At 38.4% G+C, this 16,493-nt stretch overlaps 1 protein-coding gene across 5 annotated transcripts in view; it reads right to left on the bottom strand.

The window, feature by feature from the left end:
* The window catches only part of LOC128640657 (myomegalin), a 285,549-nt gene that overhangs the window by 108,288 nt on the left and 160,768 nt on the right, over positions 1 to 16,493 (bottom strand). For all 5 annotated transcript variants that reach the window (XM_053693086.1, XM_053693087.1, XM_053693088.1 and 2 more), the window contains exons 24-27: positions 12,097 to 12,263; positions 6,584 to 7,019; positions 4,708 to 4,897; positions 3,496 to 3,612 (exon numbers count right to left, since the gene is read on the bottom strand). In XM_053693086.1, the coding sequence (XP_053549061.1) occupies positions 3,496 to 3,612; positions 4,708 to 4,897; positions 6,584 to 7,019; positions 12,097 to 12,263 (910 nt within the window). The remainder of the gene's footprint in view (positions 1 to 3,495; positions 3,613 to 4,707; positions 4,898 to 6,583; positions 7,020 to 12,096; positions 12,264 to 16,493) is intronic.

Here is a 16,493-nt window from a genome sequence, read left to right as displayed (position 1 = left end):
TGTCAGAAAAATCCTCATTTCTAAGGAGTCTATTATGGTTCCCAAGAAGGGAACCCTTGTTGACGGAGATAGAGAACTCTTTTCCACGTTCACTTTCCATCCGTGAGATCTGAGAAAGGCCAGGACAATGTCCGTGTGAGCCTTTGCTTGAGGAAGGGACGACGCTTGAATCAGAATGTCGTCCAAGTAAGGTACTACAGCAATGCCCCTTGGTCTTAGCACAGCTAGAAGGGACCCTAGTACCTTTGTGAAAATCCTTGGAGCAGTGGCTAATCCGAAAGGAAGCGCCACGAACTGGTAATGTTTGTCCAGGAATGCGAACCTCAGGAACCGATGATGTTCCTTGTGGATAGGAATATGTAGATACGCATCCTTTAAATCCACCGTGGTCATGAATTGACCTTCCTGGATGGAAGGAAGAATTGTTCGAATGGTTTCCATCTTGAACGATGGAACCTTGAGAAACTTGTTTAAGATCTTGAGATCTAAGATTGGTCTGAACGTTCCCTCTTTCTTGGGAACTATAAACAGATTGGAGTAGAACCCCATCCCTTGTTCTCTTAATGGAACAGGATGAATCACTCCCATTTTTAACAGGTCTTCTACACAATGTAAGAATGCCTGTCTTTTTATGTGGTCTGAAGACAACTGAGACCTGTGGAACCTCCCCCTTGGGGGAAGTCCCTTGAATTCCAGAAGATAACCTTGGGAGACTATTTCTAGCGCCCAAGGATCCAGAACATCTCTTGCCCAAGCCTGAGTGAAGAGAGAGAGTCTGCCCCCCACCAGATCCGGTCCCGGATCGGGGGCCAACATTTCATGCTGTCTTGGTAGCAGTGGCAGGTTTCTTGGCCTGCTTTCCCTTGTTCCAGCCTTGCATTGGTCTCCAAGCTGGCTTGGCTTGAGAAGAATTACCCTCTTGCTTAGAGGACGTAGCACCTTGGGCTGGTCCGTTTCTACGAAAGGGAAGAAAATTAGGTTTATTTTTTGCCTTAAAAGGCCGATCCTGAGGAAGGGCGTGGCCCTTACCCCCAGTGATATCAGAGATAATCTCTTTCAAGTCAGGGCCAAACAGCGTTTTCCCCTTGAAAGGAATGTTAAGTAGCTTGTTCTTGGAAGACGCATCAGCCGACCAAGATTTCAACCAAAGCGCTCTGCGCGCCACAATAGCAAACCCAGAATTCTTAGCCGCTAACCTAGCCAATTGCAAAGTGGCGTCTAGGGTGAAAGAATTAGCCAATTTGAGAGCATTGATTCTGTCCATAATCTCCTCAAAAGGAGGAGAATCACTATCGACCGCCTTTATCAGCTCATCGAACCAGAAACATGCGGCTGTAGCGACAGGGACAATGCATGAAATTGGTTGTAGAAGGTAACCCTGCTGAACAAACATCTTTTTAAGCAAACCTTCTAATTTTTTATCCATAGGATCTTTGAAAGCACAACTATCCTCTATGGGTATAGTGGTGCGTTTGTTTAAAGTGGAAACCGCTCCCTCGACCTTGGGGACTGTCTGCCATAAGTCCTTTCTGGGGTCGACCATAGGAAACAATTTTTTAAATATGGGGGGAGGGACGAAAGGAATACCGGGCCTTTCCCATTCTTTATTAACAATGTCCGCCACCCGCTTGGGTATAGGAAAAGCTTCTGGGAGCCCCGGCACCTCTAGGAACTTGTCCATTTTACATAGTTTCTCTGGGATGACCAACTTGTCACAATCATCCAGAGTGGATAATACCTCCTTAAGCAGAATGCGGAGATGTTCCAACTTAAATTTAAATGCAATCACATCAGGTTCAGCTTGTTGAGAAATGTTCCCTGAATCAGTAATTTCTCCCTCTGACAAAACCTCCCTGGCCCCATCAGACTGGGTTAGGGGCCCTTCAGAAATATTATTATCAGCGTCGTCATGCTCTTCAGTATCTAAAACAGAGCAGTCGCGCTTACGCTGATAAGTGTTCATTTTGGCTAAAATGTTTTTGACAGAATTATCCATTACAGCCGTTAATTGTTGCATAGTAAGGAGTATTGGCGCGCTAGATGTACTAGGGGCCTCCTGAGTGGGCAAGACTCGTGTAGACGAAGGAGGGAATGATGCAGTACCATGCTTACTCCCCTCACTTGAGGAATCATCTTGGGCATCATTGTCATTGTCACATAAATCACATTTATTTAAATGAATAGGAATTCTGGCTTCCCCACATTCAGAACACAGTCTATCTGGTAGTTCAGACATGTTAAACAGGCATAAACTTGATAACAAAGTACAAAAAACGTTTTAAAATAAAACCGTTACTGTCACTTTAAATTTTAAACTGAACACACTTTATTACTGCAATTGCGAAAAAACATGAAGGAATTGTTCAAAATTCACCAAACTTTCACCACAGTGTCTTAAAGCCTTAAAAGTATTGCACACCAAGTTTGGAAGCTTTAACCCTTAAAATAACGGAACCGGAGCCGTTTTGAACTTTAACCTCTTTACAGTCCCTGGTATCTGCTTTGCTGAGACCCAACCAAGCCCCAAGGGGAATACGATACCAAATGACGCCTTCAGAAAGTCTTTTCTAAGTATCAGAGCTCCTCTCACATGCGACTGCATGCCATGCCTCTCAAAAACAAGTGCGCAACACCGGCGCGAAAATGAGGCTCTGCCTATGCTTTGGGAAAGCCCCTAAAGAATAAGGTGTCTAAAACAGTGCCTGCCGATATTATTATATCAAAATACCCAGATAAAATGATTCCTCAAGGCTAAATATGTGTTAATAATCAATCGATTTAGCCCAGAAAAAGTCTACAGTCTTAATAAGCCCTTTTTGAAGCCCTTATTTACGATCGTAATAAACATGGCTTACCGGATCCCATAGGGAAAATGACAGCTTCCAGCATTACATCGTCTTGTTAGAATGTGTCATACCTCAAGCAGCAAGAGACTGCTCACTGTTCCCCCAACTGAAGTTAATTGCTCTCAACAGTCCTGTGTGGAACAGCCATGGATTTTAGTGACGGTTGCTAAAATCATTTTCCTCATACAAACAGAAATCTTCATCTCTTTTCTGTTTCTGAGTAAATAGTACATACCAGCACTATTTCAAAATAACAAACTCTTGATTGAATAATAAAAACTACAGTTAAACACTAAAAAACTCTAAGCCATCTCCGTGGAGATGTTGCCTGTACAACGGCAAAGAGAATGACTGGGGTAGGCGGAGCCTAGGAGGGATCATGTGACCAGCTTTGCTGGGCTCTTTGCCATTTCCTGTTGGGGAAGAGAATATCCCACAAGTAAGGATGACGCCGTGGACCGGACACACCTATGTTGGAGAAATATGGGTTCAGTGTCCCTTTAACTTAATTTTTTTCTGTAGTCTAGGGGGTCCTTCCTCACGCTCCCCACTGTGATTTTTTTCTGCAGTGTAGCAACCCTTCCCTCCCTCTCCATTCCAAATTTATTTGCTGTAGTATAGGGTCCAGCTCCTCCAATTATCTATTTACCTGGGCTTGTGGTTTCTTCTCTGTCTACTTCATTTTCACTCCTCCCACATGTCTCATATCCTAGATCCTGAAGGTCCACCTGCACCTGTTTACTATACTGTTCGACAAGTGGTTCCTCTGTGAAGAGAAAATACAAAAAGCGATCATTGGATCTACTGAATGTAGACAGTAAACCATAAACTTTTCATAACTGCATTATGTAGTGTTAAAAAAAACCTGGAACTTAATGCATCCTATGTCCTTCTTTAAAATAAATAAAAACCTTTGGGGGGGACACATTAACCTAATCTATTTATCTAAGGCTCAGATCCGGCTGCACCTCTGTTAATAAGGTCTATAATTTTAGGAGGTTCAAAAATGTTTCTAAGTAATTCATATCTTTTCCTCTCTGCTAGGGAAATAATTTAAAACAATGTTGTGCCTAATTTGTTCCTAAAAACATTGTAAATTTAAAGTAAAGGTAAACTTTAGCAGTATTGAAAGCCTCTAAGCATTCTAATAGTCAATAACAACGTAGTCGCTAACTTTATTTTTATTTTTATGCTATACTTTAGATGCAATCTAATCTTTATTTTTCCTACTGGTTATTTGCCAACGCCGCCCTCATGCCACTTCCATGTTTCTCTGTTTCATGTCAGAGAGCGGTCCCACCTGCTCTCTACGTCAGGTGAAAGCGTGTTCACGAAGTAGATTTTGTTTACGCATGTGCAACTTGCAGACGATACAAAGTATTCATTGATCAAAAGTATCGATGCAATGCTTATTCTGAGATTCACAGCTGAATAGTAAGACAGGTCGCACAGAGCATGCCTGTCTCACAAACGAGCATGGGTGGACCCACAATGATTCTAGTAAAACGCATGCGCTCAGGAATCTAGTGACGTAGGAATGGATGGGCTGACCCCCCGGGGGAAAAAGCTAATTGGACGTTAATATAGATCTACATTGTCAATCAACTATTCCAAAATGGCGGGCGGAGGAAAGATTTGTGTCTGGAGAGTACTTGTAAGGTAGAAATAGAAGTAATTACGACAATTAGGATAATAACAATGAATGAAACTTAAGCTTATTTTTTATTCTATGTAAGATAGCGTTAACTAGTGGGCTCAACTTTACCTTACCTTTAATATACATTGACTTAGATTGTTTCTGTAACCATTAAGATTTTGTTGATAAAAGTGACATTTGTTCACCTAAGTAGGCAACACTTACTGAGCAGGACTCTGTATTGCTCCAATTGATCAGTCTGGGCATGAACAGTGGCTTCTGAGACAATTAACTTATCCTTCAGCTCACAATTTTGGCGCATGCTGTGTTCCAGCTCTGAGCGCAGTTGCTGTGTTTGCTCTTCTAAAATGTCCTCTGAATGCTGAAAGGCTGTGGCGCACATCACGGTACCAGACTACAAGAAAAACAGTAAGAGGTAGATACTTTTTGTGTTTTGTGCTTGAGTATCATAAGCTTTAAAGAGTCACATTATTATTATTGTTGTTAATAATAATACTATTAATAATATTTATTTATACCCAAGTATTCTGCAGGGCTATGAAAATAGCTCTAGAAATTTAGAGCAATATTATATTAACAAAAAGACAGTTGTACAAAATATATAAAGGTTAATTGACCCACCCATGAGTTTCCATCTGACAAATACCATCTTTATACCAGGTGATCTAGAGGACTAGTGTGCTCATACGTTTACATGCTAAAGAAGGATACATGAGGCAAATTATCAGAGTAAAATGTTAGTGTTTAAATATCACACGAAAAACAAGGGCATCCAATGTTTTTGGTTGAAGAACCATACTGTTTTTTTTGTTTCACACAAGGCTGGGAACACATTTTAGAGATTGTATTATTCAGAACAAAAATCTATACTTCCAGACAAACGTCAGATGAGAAAGACGGATGGCATCACTCATGCTAGAACAAATATCACAAAACTACACACACGGTACAAGTATAATCAGAGATATAATGATTGGATCCTCACTGGGGTGGCAGAAATGAGCCAAATGAGGATCAGCAGAGCAAGCTCCTGCCCGGCTTCTTCAGTCTTCTGTATGGATGAGTTGTCTATCCTAAAAATTGACTAAAGGAACACTAGAGAAAAATGTCTCTTACATTCCTATGATAATCCAAGGAGCTGTTTCACTAAGGGGTTGCATAGATTTCCAAATCATAGTGAATTAGCTCTTCTGAATAACAGGAAATTGAACAAAATGTTTCTTATTTGAGAGTTTTTTTTAAATATTAAAAGGTTTGTAACATTTTAACAAGCCATATGCTGCATATGGCTTGTTAAAATGAGGGGTGGTGTGAAGTCCCAATGAAAGTGCTCAATAATACCACATTGTTGGGATATTGGAGGACCGGATAACCATTGAAGGAAATTATAATTTAATGCTTATATGGTTAATAAGCCATAAAACAGACAATAATAAACCTAAAAATGAAGCAGAAAAGCCAAGCTTACAATTGTGTACCAGTAACTTTATCCTTGTTTTGAGTTAGATGGTAGCAGATTCAGGAGAAATATGAGGAAGCATTTTTTTTACAGAAAGGGTGTTGGATTCATGGAATAAATTTCCAATAGAGGTGGTAAACAAAAAAATAAAATAATTAAAAAATCCCTGGGGCATGCATAAGTCTATCCTAAGAAAAAAAGTAATGTTATATGGGTATACTTGATGGGCTTTTTTGGTTCTTATCTACCATCAAATTCTAAGTTTCTATGTTTTGCAAGCACATGATTAAAATGATCTTTGATAAACCTCTTCTGCCATTTTTTTTCCCATATATACAGTTTATACAAATTTCTACATTGTGTGTTTGAATTAGTTATATTTCACAGTTTTGTCCTACCTGAAAATCTAGATACTGCTCTAGCTTCTTACTTTTGAAACATCAATGAAATTTTAACTTTATTTTTTACATAGATCTGAATAATACTTACTACTAAATTAACATTTACATAATGCTGTGACTGAGATATACCACACTTGATAAACAATGGCATCATATCTGCTTTTTTTCTCTAAACCTATAACACCAGAATTTAAGGAGCCGTAATGTGTATGTTACTCACCGTTATTTCAGTAGGTAGTTCATGTTTAGAACTAGGTTTATCCTCTTCTACATCCATTGGCCATGACCTGTTACATCGTCTCTTTGACATTTGTTCTCTTTCTTGCCCTCCCAATGCAGATCTTTTAAATGCAGTTGAAGATGCCTCCATCTTCAGGCGCTCTATTTCCTTGGCCATGTTAACGATCAGGTCTGGGTTAAATGATACTTCCCCATCTCTGGAATTCAGTGCCAACTGTACCTTCAGGTGTTTGATCACAGTCTCGGCCTCATTCATCTTCCCTTGAAGCTTTTTAATCTTCAGCCTTAAACCCTCCTCAACAGATCCACCATCCCCTGTCTCCTCTGTCTTCTCATCATAACATTTTCTTAACTTTGCATTTTCCATCTCTACTTTCAGATCATTCTTTTCCAGGCCCAAATTGTTTTGCACATTACTGCATAGGAACAGATGATATTATTAAGACAAACATTTATTATGATCAAAAACTTGCTGGTATGGACAGACATCAATTAGCCTTTCTAAAATGTTTTGATTGACCTCGCAGTTCTGACAAGACTTAAAGGGCCATAATACCCAAATGTTGAAACACTTGAAAGTGATGCAGCATAGCTGTAAAAAGCAGACTAGAAAATATCACCTGAACATCTCTATGTAAAAAAGAAAGACATTTTACCTCAAAATGTCCTAAGTATTCAAACCCTATTGCAAAGGACTTTAAGCAGCAAATCAGTATGTCTGTCCCGGGACAGGCAAGGGAGTGAGCTTCGTGTACACTCATGTTATTTCCCTTTTCAGTGTAAGGAAGTTTACTATGAAATCTCTTGAGAGTTAAGTCAAATCTCATGAGATCACAGTAAGAGAGTTCATGACCTCAGCACTGTTGCTGCTGAATGGCTGCAGTTAATTTCTACATTTTTTTATAATTTTTTTTACCTGCAGCTGAGCAGCAGCTGAGTATAACTTTTTACACAGAACTTACGCTGCTGAGCTGAGGAGATTGTGAGGTAAAATATCTTCCTTGTTTACATAGAGATGCTCAGGTGATATTTTCCTGTCAGCTTTTTACAGTTATACTGCATCAGTTTCAAGTGATTTAGCATATGAGTATTATGTCCCTTTAACTCCTTAATGCCCGTGACGTACCATGTATGTCACTGGTCGTTAAGGGTTTTCTTCTTACTAATAGCGCTATTATTCCCTCCTACCTTCTGGACGTCGCTGGTCCTTAAGGGGTTAAATAATCTTGCCAGAGCAGAGAGCTTTTTAGATCATGAGGCCCTTTGTCATAAAAATAATTGTAAACATATACAATGGGCTTGTAAGAACCTCAGTTATTTAGGAATCATTTTTTATCTTTTATAAAATTCTTATTATTTTTCTATTTGTGTTGCAACAGAGGCTTAAAGGGATATGAAACTCAAAACGTTTCTTTTGTGATTCAGACAGAGCTTATCATTCTTAATAAATTTCACTTCTATTATCAAATTTGCTTCATTCCCATTGTATTATTTGTTTTAGAGCTACCTAGGTAGCGTCTGGAGAACTACATGGCAGGAAAAGTGCTGCCATCTAGTGCTCTTGCAAATGGATAACATTCTTGCAAAACTGCTGCCATATAGTGGTACAGACATGTCCAGGCACACCCCTAAATTTATGTCTCTGCTTTTCAACAAAAGATACCAAGAGAAAAAAACACAATTTAATAAGTAGACGTAAATTAGAAAGTTGTTCAAAATTGCATGCATTGGTGTCCATTTATTAATGTGCGGACAGACATGATCCGATATAGCGTATCATGTCCGCCGCACATCGATAAATGCCGACAGCATACGCTGTCGGCATTTATCATTGCACCAGCAGTTCTTGTGAACTGCTGGTGCAATACCGCCCCCTGCAGATTCACGGCCAATCGGCCGCTAGCAGTGGGTGTCAATCAGCCCAATCGTATTCAAGAGGTGGCTTAGGACCGCTACTACTTAACTTCCACTTCATCCGGAACTGAAGCGGAGTGGGTCGGAGGCAGCATCCGCTGCTTCATAAATAGACCCCTCTATCTGAATCATGAAAGACATTTTTTGGGTTTCATGTCCCTTTAATCATAATCTTATTTTTAATCTTTATTAATTATTAATTATATTCCTACCTGCAATACAAAAATTGTATAACTATGTTCCTATGACAACTGAGTAGTCGTAGGGTTCAAGCATAATGAAATGTCTGCTTATGTGTATATCGAGATAATTATGACTTTATTTTTCTTGAAGCTTAAAGGGACATTAAAAAAAATATATATATATACTGTATATCATGCTTACCAAAGAGCTTCAATTAAATATGTTAATATATATTTAGCATAAAAAAGGATAAGGGCTATACAACTAAACATATTTTTTTTATACTTCAGACAGAATATAGAATTTTAAAAAAGTTTTACATTTTCTTTTATTATTAAATTTACTTTGTTCTTATGGTGTTTTTTGTTGAAGAGAATCCCTAGATAGTAGTGTTTATGTGTCAATTATATGGCAGCAGTTTTGCAATAATGCTTTTAATAATGAAAGCAGTGTTTTCACAGTGTATAACGTTTTATAGCTATGTCTGCAAAACTGCAGAAATATATTGTGCCTCCAGACACTTGCACACTCCTGAACCTAACTACCTGCTTTTAAACTAAGGATTCCAAAGAGAACAACGTATATTTGGTGATAGAAGTCAATTAGAATGTCCTTTTAACCCTTTGAGTGCTAAGCACTTTCCCACCTGGGTGCTAAGGTTTTTTTAAAGTTTTTTTTTATTTTAATTTTTAAAAATATATATATTTTTTTTACTTATTTTTTTTTAAAATTCAAATCCCCAAGACTTACACGGTTGGAAAGGTTAGGCAATTACCTTTCCAACGGTGGATCTGGGGGGTCTGTAGCTGCTTAGATGCCTGAGATGCAGGCTTCTAAGCAGCATGCCCCCTGCTCCTATATTTAACATTGTTAATGTTATATAAAGTTGCGCAGTGACGTCATCACGTCATTGCGCGTGACCACAATCAAATTAGCCAAAATTGAAAATGAAAAATTAATTGCAAAGGATTCTAAATCTAACCCTAAAAAATTCTTTAAGTACATAAATAGCAAAAAAATTGAAGAAAGACAATATAGGTACATTAAAATACGGGGAGGGTAGCATGATTAACAGCGACAGGGAGAAGGCTGAGATACTAAACCAGTTTTTTTCTTCAGTATACACAAGAGAGGAACCATTGGATGATACTTTGGAACAAAATAGAACATGCCAGCCCATACTATTAATTGGGTTATGTATAGAGGATATCAGGAACAAATTGGATAATATTAAGGTAAATAAAACTCCAGGCCCAGATGGAATACACATGGAATACACCCAAGGGTGTTGAGGGAACTTAGCAAACCTCTACTCTTAATTTTTCAAGACTCATTATCCTCAGGCATGGTATCCAAGGATTGGCGTAAAGCTGATGTGGTGCCACTCTTCAAAAAGGGAAGAGGTGATGATCCAGGAAGCTATAGACCAGTTAGTCTGACATCAATAGTGGGGAAGATATTTGAAGAGATTATAAGGGATTATATTGATGAGCATATTCGTGTAAACAAGATTATGAGTTCTAATCAGCATGGCTTTAGGAGAAATAGATCATGTCAAACTAATTTAATTAGATTCTATGAGGAAGAAAGTAAAAATATAGATAAAGGGGAATCAGTTGATGTGATATACTTAGATTTTGCAAAGGCGTTTGATACAGTGCCACATGAGAGATTAATGCACAAAATTAAGGGACTGGGAATAGCTGAAAATGTTAGCTCATGGATAAATAACTGGATAAAAGATAGGGAGCAACGAGTAGTAGTAAATGGATCATAATCAGATTGGATAAAGGTAATCAGTGGAGTACCCCAGGGATCAGTGCTGGGCCCTATTCTTTTTAATATTTTTATAAATGACTTGGAGCTAGGATTAAATAGCGACATCTCTATTTTTGCAGATGATATTAAGTTAAGTAAGGTCATTAGGTCAGAGTAGGATGAACTTTACAAAGGGACCTGCAAAAATTAGAAGTATGGGCAGGTAAATAGAAAATGAGATTTAATACGGGAAAATGCAAGGTTCTACATTTTGGAAATAAAAATAAGCAGGCAACGTATTATTTAAATGGGACAAGACTTAGCCAAACACAGGAAGAAAGGGATTTGGGGGTAGTAATAGATAACAAGCTAAAGATGGGTGCAAAATGCAGGGCAGCAGCTTCAAAGGCTAATAAGATACTGGCATGTATTAAAAGAGGCATTGACTCAAGGGAGGAAAGCATAATTCTGTCACTATATAAAGCCCTGGTAAGACCTCACCTTGAGTATGGAGTGCAGTTCTGGGGACCGATCGCAAAAAAAGATATTGCAGAACTAGAAAAAGTTCAGAGAAGGGCCACAAAGCTAATAAGGGGATTGGATAATTTAACCTATGAGGAGAAGCTAGCCAAACTGGGTCTGTTTTCTTTAGAAAAAAGGTGCTTAAGAGGTGACATGATTACTTTATATAAATATATTCAAGGCCCATATACAGAGATCGCAGGAGCGCTGTTTATTCCAAGAAAATTGTTTGTGACCAGAGGCCACAATTTAAGGTTGGAGGAAAGGAGATTTAATCTCCTGCAACGTAAAAGTTTTTTCACTGTAAGAGCAATAAAATTTTGGAACTCATTACCAAAGGAGGTAGTGAATGCCAATACCCTAGATACATTTAAAAATTATTTGGATACATTTCTGTATATAAACAAAATTCATGGATATGATTGCTAGTATTAAATGGGTCACCTTTTAATGAGATTATTTAAGCTTAACTGGAGCTTTTTGTATATATTTTAGATTTGTATAGGTTGAACTCGATGGACTTCGGTCTTTTTTCAACCTCATCTACTATGTCACCGCGCGTAACGTGAAGCCCCGGCGATGCCTGTCACTATGCAGGCCTGATCACCGGGGTAGGAGCCGGTGGGAGCCCCCAGATCTCCCTCAAAGTGGGAGAGTGCTAGTGACGGCTCTGAGCCGTCATTAGCACCTGACTGTGACAATTTGTGACGGCTCAGAGCCGTCATTAGCACTCAAGGGGTTAAAAATATTTAAATTGGTTTAAATTTGTACAGAAATGGAAGGATCCAATGCCTTGTTAAAACGGGACACTTCTTCACAATCATAAAAAACAAATGTTCTTTTTGTAAACACACGAATATCTTTTCATTCAAAAAACAAAGGAGACTAAGAGAGAGAAATAATTTAGTAAAATAATTAAATTGGAAAGCTTGTTTTGAAATTATAGACTCTTTATAAATAGCAAAACGTTTAATTTTGACTTCCATGGCCCTTTACGGCTTATAAAATATAAAATCCTTCAGGAACGAGGGAAATATCTATATTTTCACATAACATATTCAACCACGCACATCATTATAAGGTTCCGAGAGTATGGTCTGTGTGTGAAGTATTTACCTGAATATATCAGCTTCTTTCATTTCGTTCCTCAGAACATCGAGCTGCTTTTCTAATTTTGTCTTCTCTATAATCACTTTGTGGAGCTCACCCTTTACAGTGAGAAGCTCGTTTTGTAGGTACTTTTCGGTGTCCTCAGCATTCTCAGCTAATCCCAAAGTAATTTCCTGGATAAAGCAATAATAATTGAATTATATTATATATTATTGAGATAACAGAAGAGAAATACTCAAATTCAAACAATAATTTGAACGTTTGTCCTGAAAAAGTGCAATTGCTTACTAAAGATATTTTACATAAAAAAAATATATATTTATTCAATATAGTTGAATTATTTTTACTCCATGACCGGGCCAGGGCCATGGTAAAAGGGAAATGAAAAACTATAATGTTGTAATATAACATTCTTTGTATTTTAGTTTCATTATTTATTTTTGCTTTGTTTTCCTGTAATTGTTTCCTCCTTATAAAGTAAATAGTGTGAGTGTGTGTGTGGGGGGAGGGGGGGCAGGAGTTGGATCCTAAAAAATTGCAGCGAACAAGGTGGTAATGTATTCACACTTGACATGTATATTCATTTATTACAAGTCTACAGAAATGTCTTGCATTTACAAGGTGTCCCTTTAAGGACTGCTGCTTTAAGGGAAGCTATGCAATGCCATTTCTCAGTCACTAGTGGAGAGTTATAAAGTAAAAGACGACGTTCAGACGACAATGATTATTTTTAATATTTACAATAATCTCTGTTTTTTTCTAGCGAATCAGAACTTTAGACAAAAATGTTTTTTTTCTTGGCCCTTACTGTGTTTTTATAGTGGAAACTCAAAAAGAGTCACATCCTTAAGAAAATATTCTTCCATATTATCAATTCAAATTTCACAGTTTGTAGTAGCTCTTATAGTAATGTAGTCCGGCTTTACTAAGTTTACATGACCTAGTGTAATTTGCTGTTCGAGAGCTGATCTAAATCTCTTCAAGGTCTGAGCAAAATTTGGTTGATATAAGAATGGAAGAAAATCTACCCTGTAGTAAAATCAGTATTTGATACATTTAGAATATGTTTTATAGTCATCACAGTTGGGAACACCAAGGTTTATGCCAGGGGTATCAACCTCATTGTATCTGGGAGCCAGTGGCTAAGTGTGCTTCTCCGATGGGGGTCATTTAAATAGAGTGAGTGTTCTGGAATTGGATATACTAGGAACTGGAAGTGACATTTACCCAATTAGTAGTGTATGGTGGGAGTTGTAGCCCACAATAGACATACACAGTTGTATATTTATCTTGTAAGTGCCAAGTGATCATTCTAGAACTGTAAAAAGCGATATTTATCCAACCAGTGCATAATGGGAGTCTACGCTGGACAATGCATGCTTGTTTTTATATGTATCTAGTGAGTGCCCTATATAGAACATCAGCTTGTTACGCCTCTTAGAACCCTAAAAAAAGAACAAAATCAGGAAAAAAAATCTTTAACCCCTTAATGACCGAGGACGTACGCCATACGTCCTCAGAAAAAAGGCAGTTAACGCCTGAGGACGTATGGCGTACGTCCTCGGTTTGGAAAGCAGCTGGAAGCGATCCTCATCGCTTCCAGCTGCTTTCCGGTTATTGCAGGATGCCTCAATATCGAGGCATCCTGCAATAACAATTTTTACCCCTCCGGTGCAGAGAGAGCCACTCTGTGGCCCTCTCTACACCGGACATCGATGGCCGCAATCGTTGGTGGGTGGGAGCTGCAGTGGGAGGCGGGTGGGCGTCCATCGATGGTTGCTGACACACAGAGGGGGGCGGGATCGGGGGCGGCAAAGTCAGGGGCGCGCACAGACACGCGCGCGTGCACGGGGGGCAGCGGGCGGGCGCGTGCACGGGGAGGGAGCGGGTGGGAACCACTTACACTACACTATGTAAGTGGGAGGAAGAGGGGGAATACATGCCCCAAAAAAAGTAATCTAAGGGATCTGAGAGGGGGTGGGGGTAGGGGTTGGTCGTGGGGAAGCTACACTACAGAAAACCATACAAAAATAAAATAAAAAACAGAAAATATATTGTAAGCTGTCTGCCAGTACCCAAGATGGCCCCCAATAATGCAGAGGGGGGGTTAGAGAGCTGTTTTGGGGGGGATCAGGGAGGTTGGGGGCTAAGGGGGGATCCTACAAAGCATATGTAAATATGCTAAAGATTTTTTTTATTTAAAAAAAAAAAAAAAAAACACGTTTATTTTAGTACTGGCAGACTTTCTGCCAGTACTTAAGATGGCGGGGACAATTGTGGGGTGGGGGAGGGAAGGGAGCTGTTTGGGAGGGATCAGGGGGTCTGATGTGTCAGGTGGGAGGCTGATCTCTACACTAAAGCTAAAATTAACCCTGCAAGCTCCCTACAAACTACCTAATTAACCCCTTCACTGCTAGCCATAATACACGTGTGATGCGCAGCAGCACTTAGCGGCCTTCTAATTACCAAAAAGCAACGCCAAAGTCATATATGTCTGCTATTTCTGAACAAAGAGGATCCCAGAGAAGCATTTACAATTATTTGTGCCATAATTGCACATGCTGTTTGTAAATAATTTCAGTGAGAAACCTAAAATTGTGAAAAATTTAGCGTTTTTTTTTATTTGATCGCATTTGGCGGTGAAATGGTGGCATGAAATATACCAAAATGGGCCTAGATCAATACTTGGGGTTGTCTACTACACTACACTGAAGCTAAAATTAACCCTAGAAGCTCCCTACATGCTCCCTAATTAACCCCTTCACTGCTGGGCATAATACACGTGTGGTGCGCAGTCGCATTTAGCAGCCTTCTAATTAGTAAAAAGCAAAACCAAAGCCATATATGTCTGCTATTTATGAACAAAGGGGATCCCAGAGAAGCATTTACAACCATGTATGCTATAATTGCATAAGTTTTTTGTAAATAATTTCAGTGAGAAACCTAAAGTTTGTGAAAAAGTTAACAATTTTTTTTATTTGATCGCATTTGGCGGTGAAACGGTGGCATGAAATATACCAAAATGGGCCTAGATCAATACTTTGGGATGTCTTCTAAAAAAAAAATATATACATGTCAATGGATATTCAGGGATTCCTGAAAGATATCAGTGTTCTAATGTAACTAGTGCTAATTTTGAAAAAAAGTGGTTTGGAAATAGCAAAGTGCTACTTGTATTTATGGCCCTATAACTTGCAAAAAAAGCAAAGAACATGTAAACATTGGGTATTTCTAAACTCAGGACAAAATTTAGAAACTATTTAGCATGGGGTTTTTTTGGTGGTTGTAGATGTATAAAAGATTTTGGGGGTCAAAGTTAGAAAAAGTGTGTTTTTTTCCATTTTTTCCTCATATTTTATAAAATTTTTTATAGTAAATTATAAGATATGATGAAAATAATGGTATATTTTGAAAGTCTATTTAATGGCGAGAAAAACGGTATATAATATGTGTGGGTACATTAAATGAGTAAGGGGAAAATTACAGCTAAACACAAACACCGTAGAAATGTAAAAATAGCCTTGGTCCCAAACGGACAGAAAATGGAAAAGTGCTGTGGTCATTAAGGGGTTAAAGGGATACTAAACCCAAATTTTTTTTCTTTCGTGATTCAGATAGAGCATGACATTTTAAACAACTTTCTCATTTACTCCTATTATCAATTTTTCTTTGTTCTCTTGCTATCTTTATTTGAAAAAGAAGGCATCTAAGCTAAGGAGCCAGCCAATTTTTGGTTCAGTACCCTGGACAGCACTTGTTTAATGGTGGCTGATATTTAGCAACCAATCAGCAAGAACAACCCAGGTTGTGAACCAAAAATGGGCCGGCATCTAAACTTACATTCTTGCTTTTCAAATAAAGATAGCAAGAGAATGAAGAAAAAATGATAATAGGAGTAAATGAAAAAGTTGCTTAAAATTACATGCTCTATCTGAATCATGAAAGAAAAAATTTGGGTTCAGTGTGCCTTTAACAATACATTGAAATGTAGGTGTCTTCTTCAGATTTAAAGCCCCAGTTATCTCTCAAGCTAAAATTTGCATTTGAAAGATTCTTTAAGGGTACTGGCAAGGCTTCCTAGATAATCTTGTCAGACCAGAGAGCCTTAGAGAACCTGGCCCTTAGTAATTAATTAATTAATACCTATCTGCGCAATTTTATGAATGAACTCTTTCACAGCGATGTCAGGTAACCTAAATAAATCTTGAATACCACCAGTGTTGCCAGTGAGTTTATCAAATGTGTGGGGATAAATTAAGCCGGAAAGCACTTGTAATTGGTCGTGATGGCACAAGTTAGATGCTGATGTAATGATGTGGTTGAGTATCGCTTCACCTATCTTTGCTAGCGGGAGTTCTTTTTATTAACATACACGTTTGTGTAAGGTTATGCATCTTGCACAT

This window comes from Bombina bombina, chromosome 10 (genome assembly GCF_027579735.1).
Source record: "Bombina bombina isolate aBomBom1 chromosome 10, aBomBom1.pri, whole genome shotgun sequence".
In the NCBI taxonomy this organism is placed as follows: domain Eukaryota; kingdom Metazoa; phylum Chordata; class Amphibia; order Anura; family Bombinatoridae; genus Bombina; species Bombina bombina.
The sequence above is the reverse complement of the archived record's forward strand: the minus strand, read 5'-3'. Positions and strand labels throughout refer to the sequence as shown.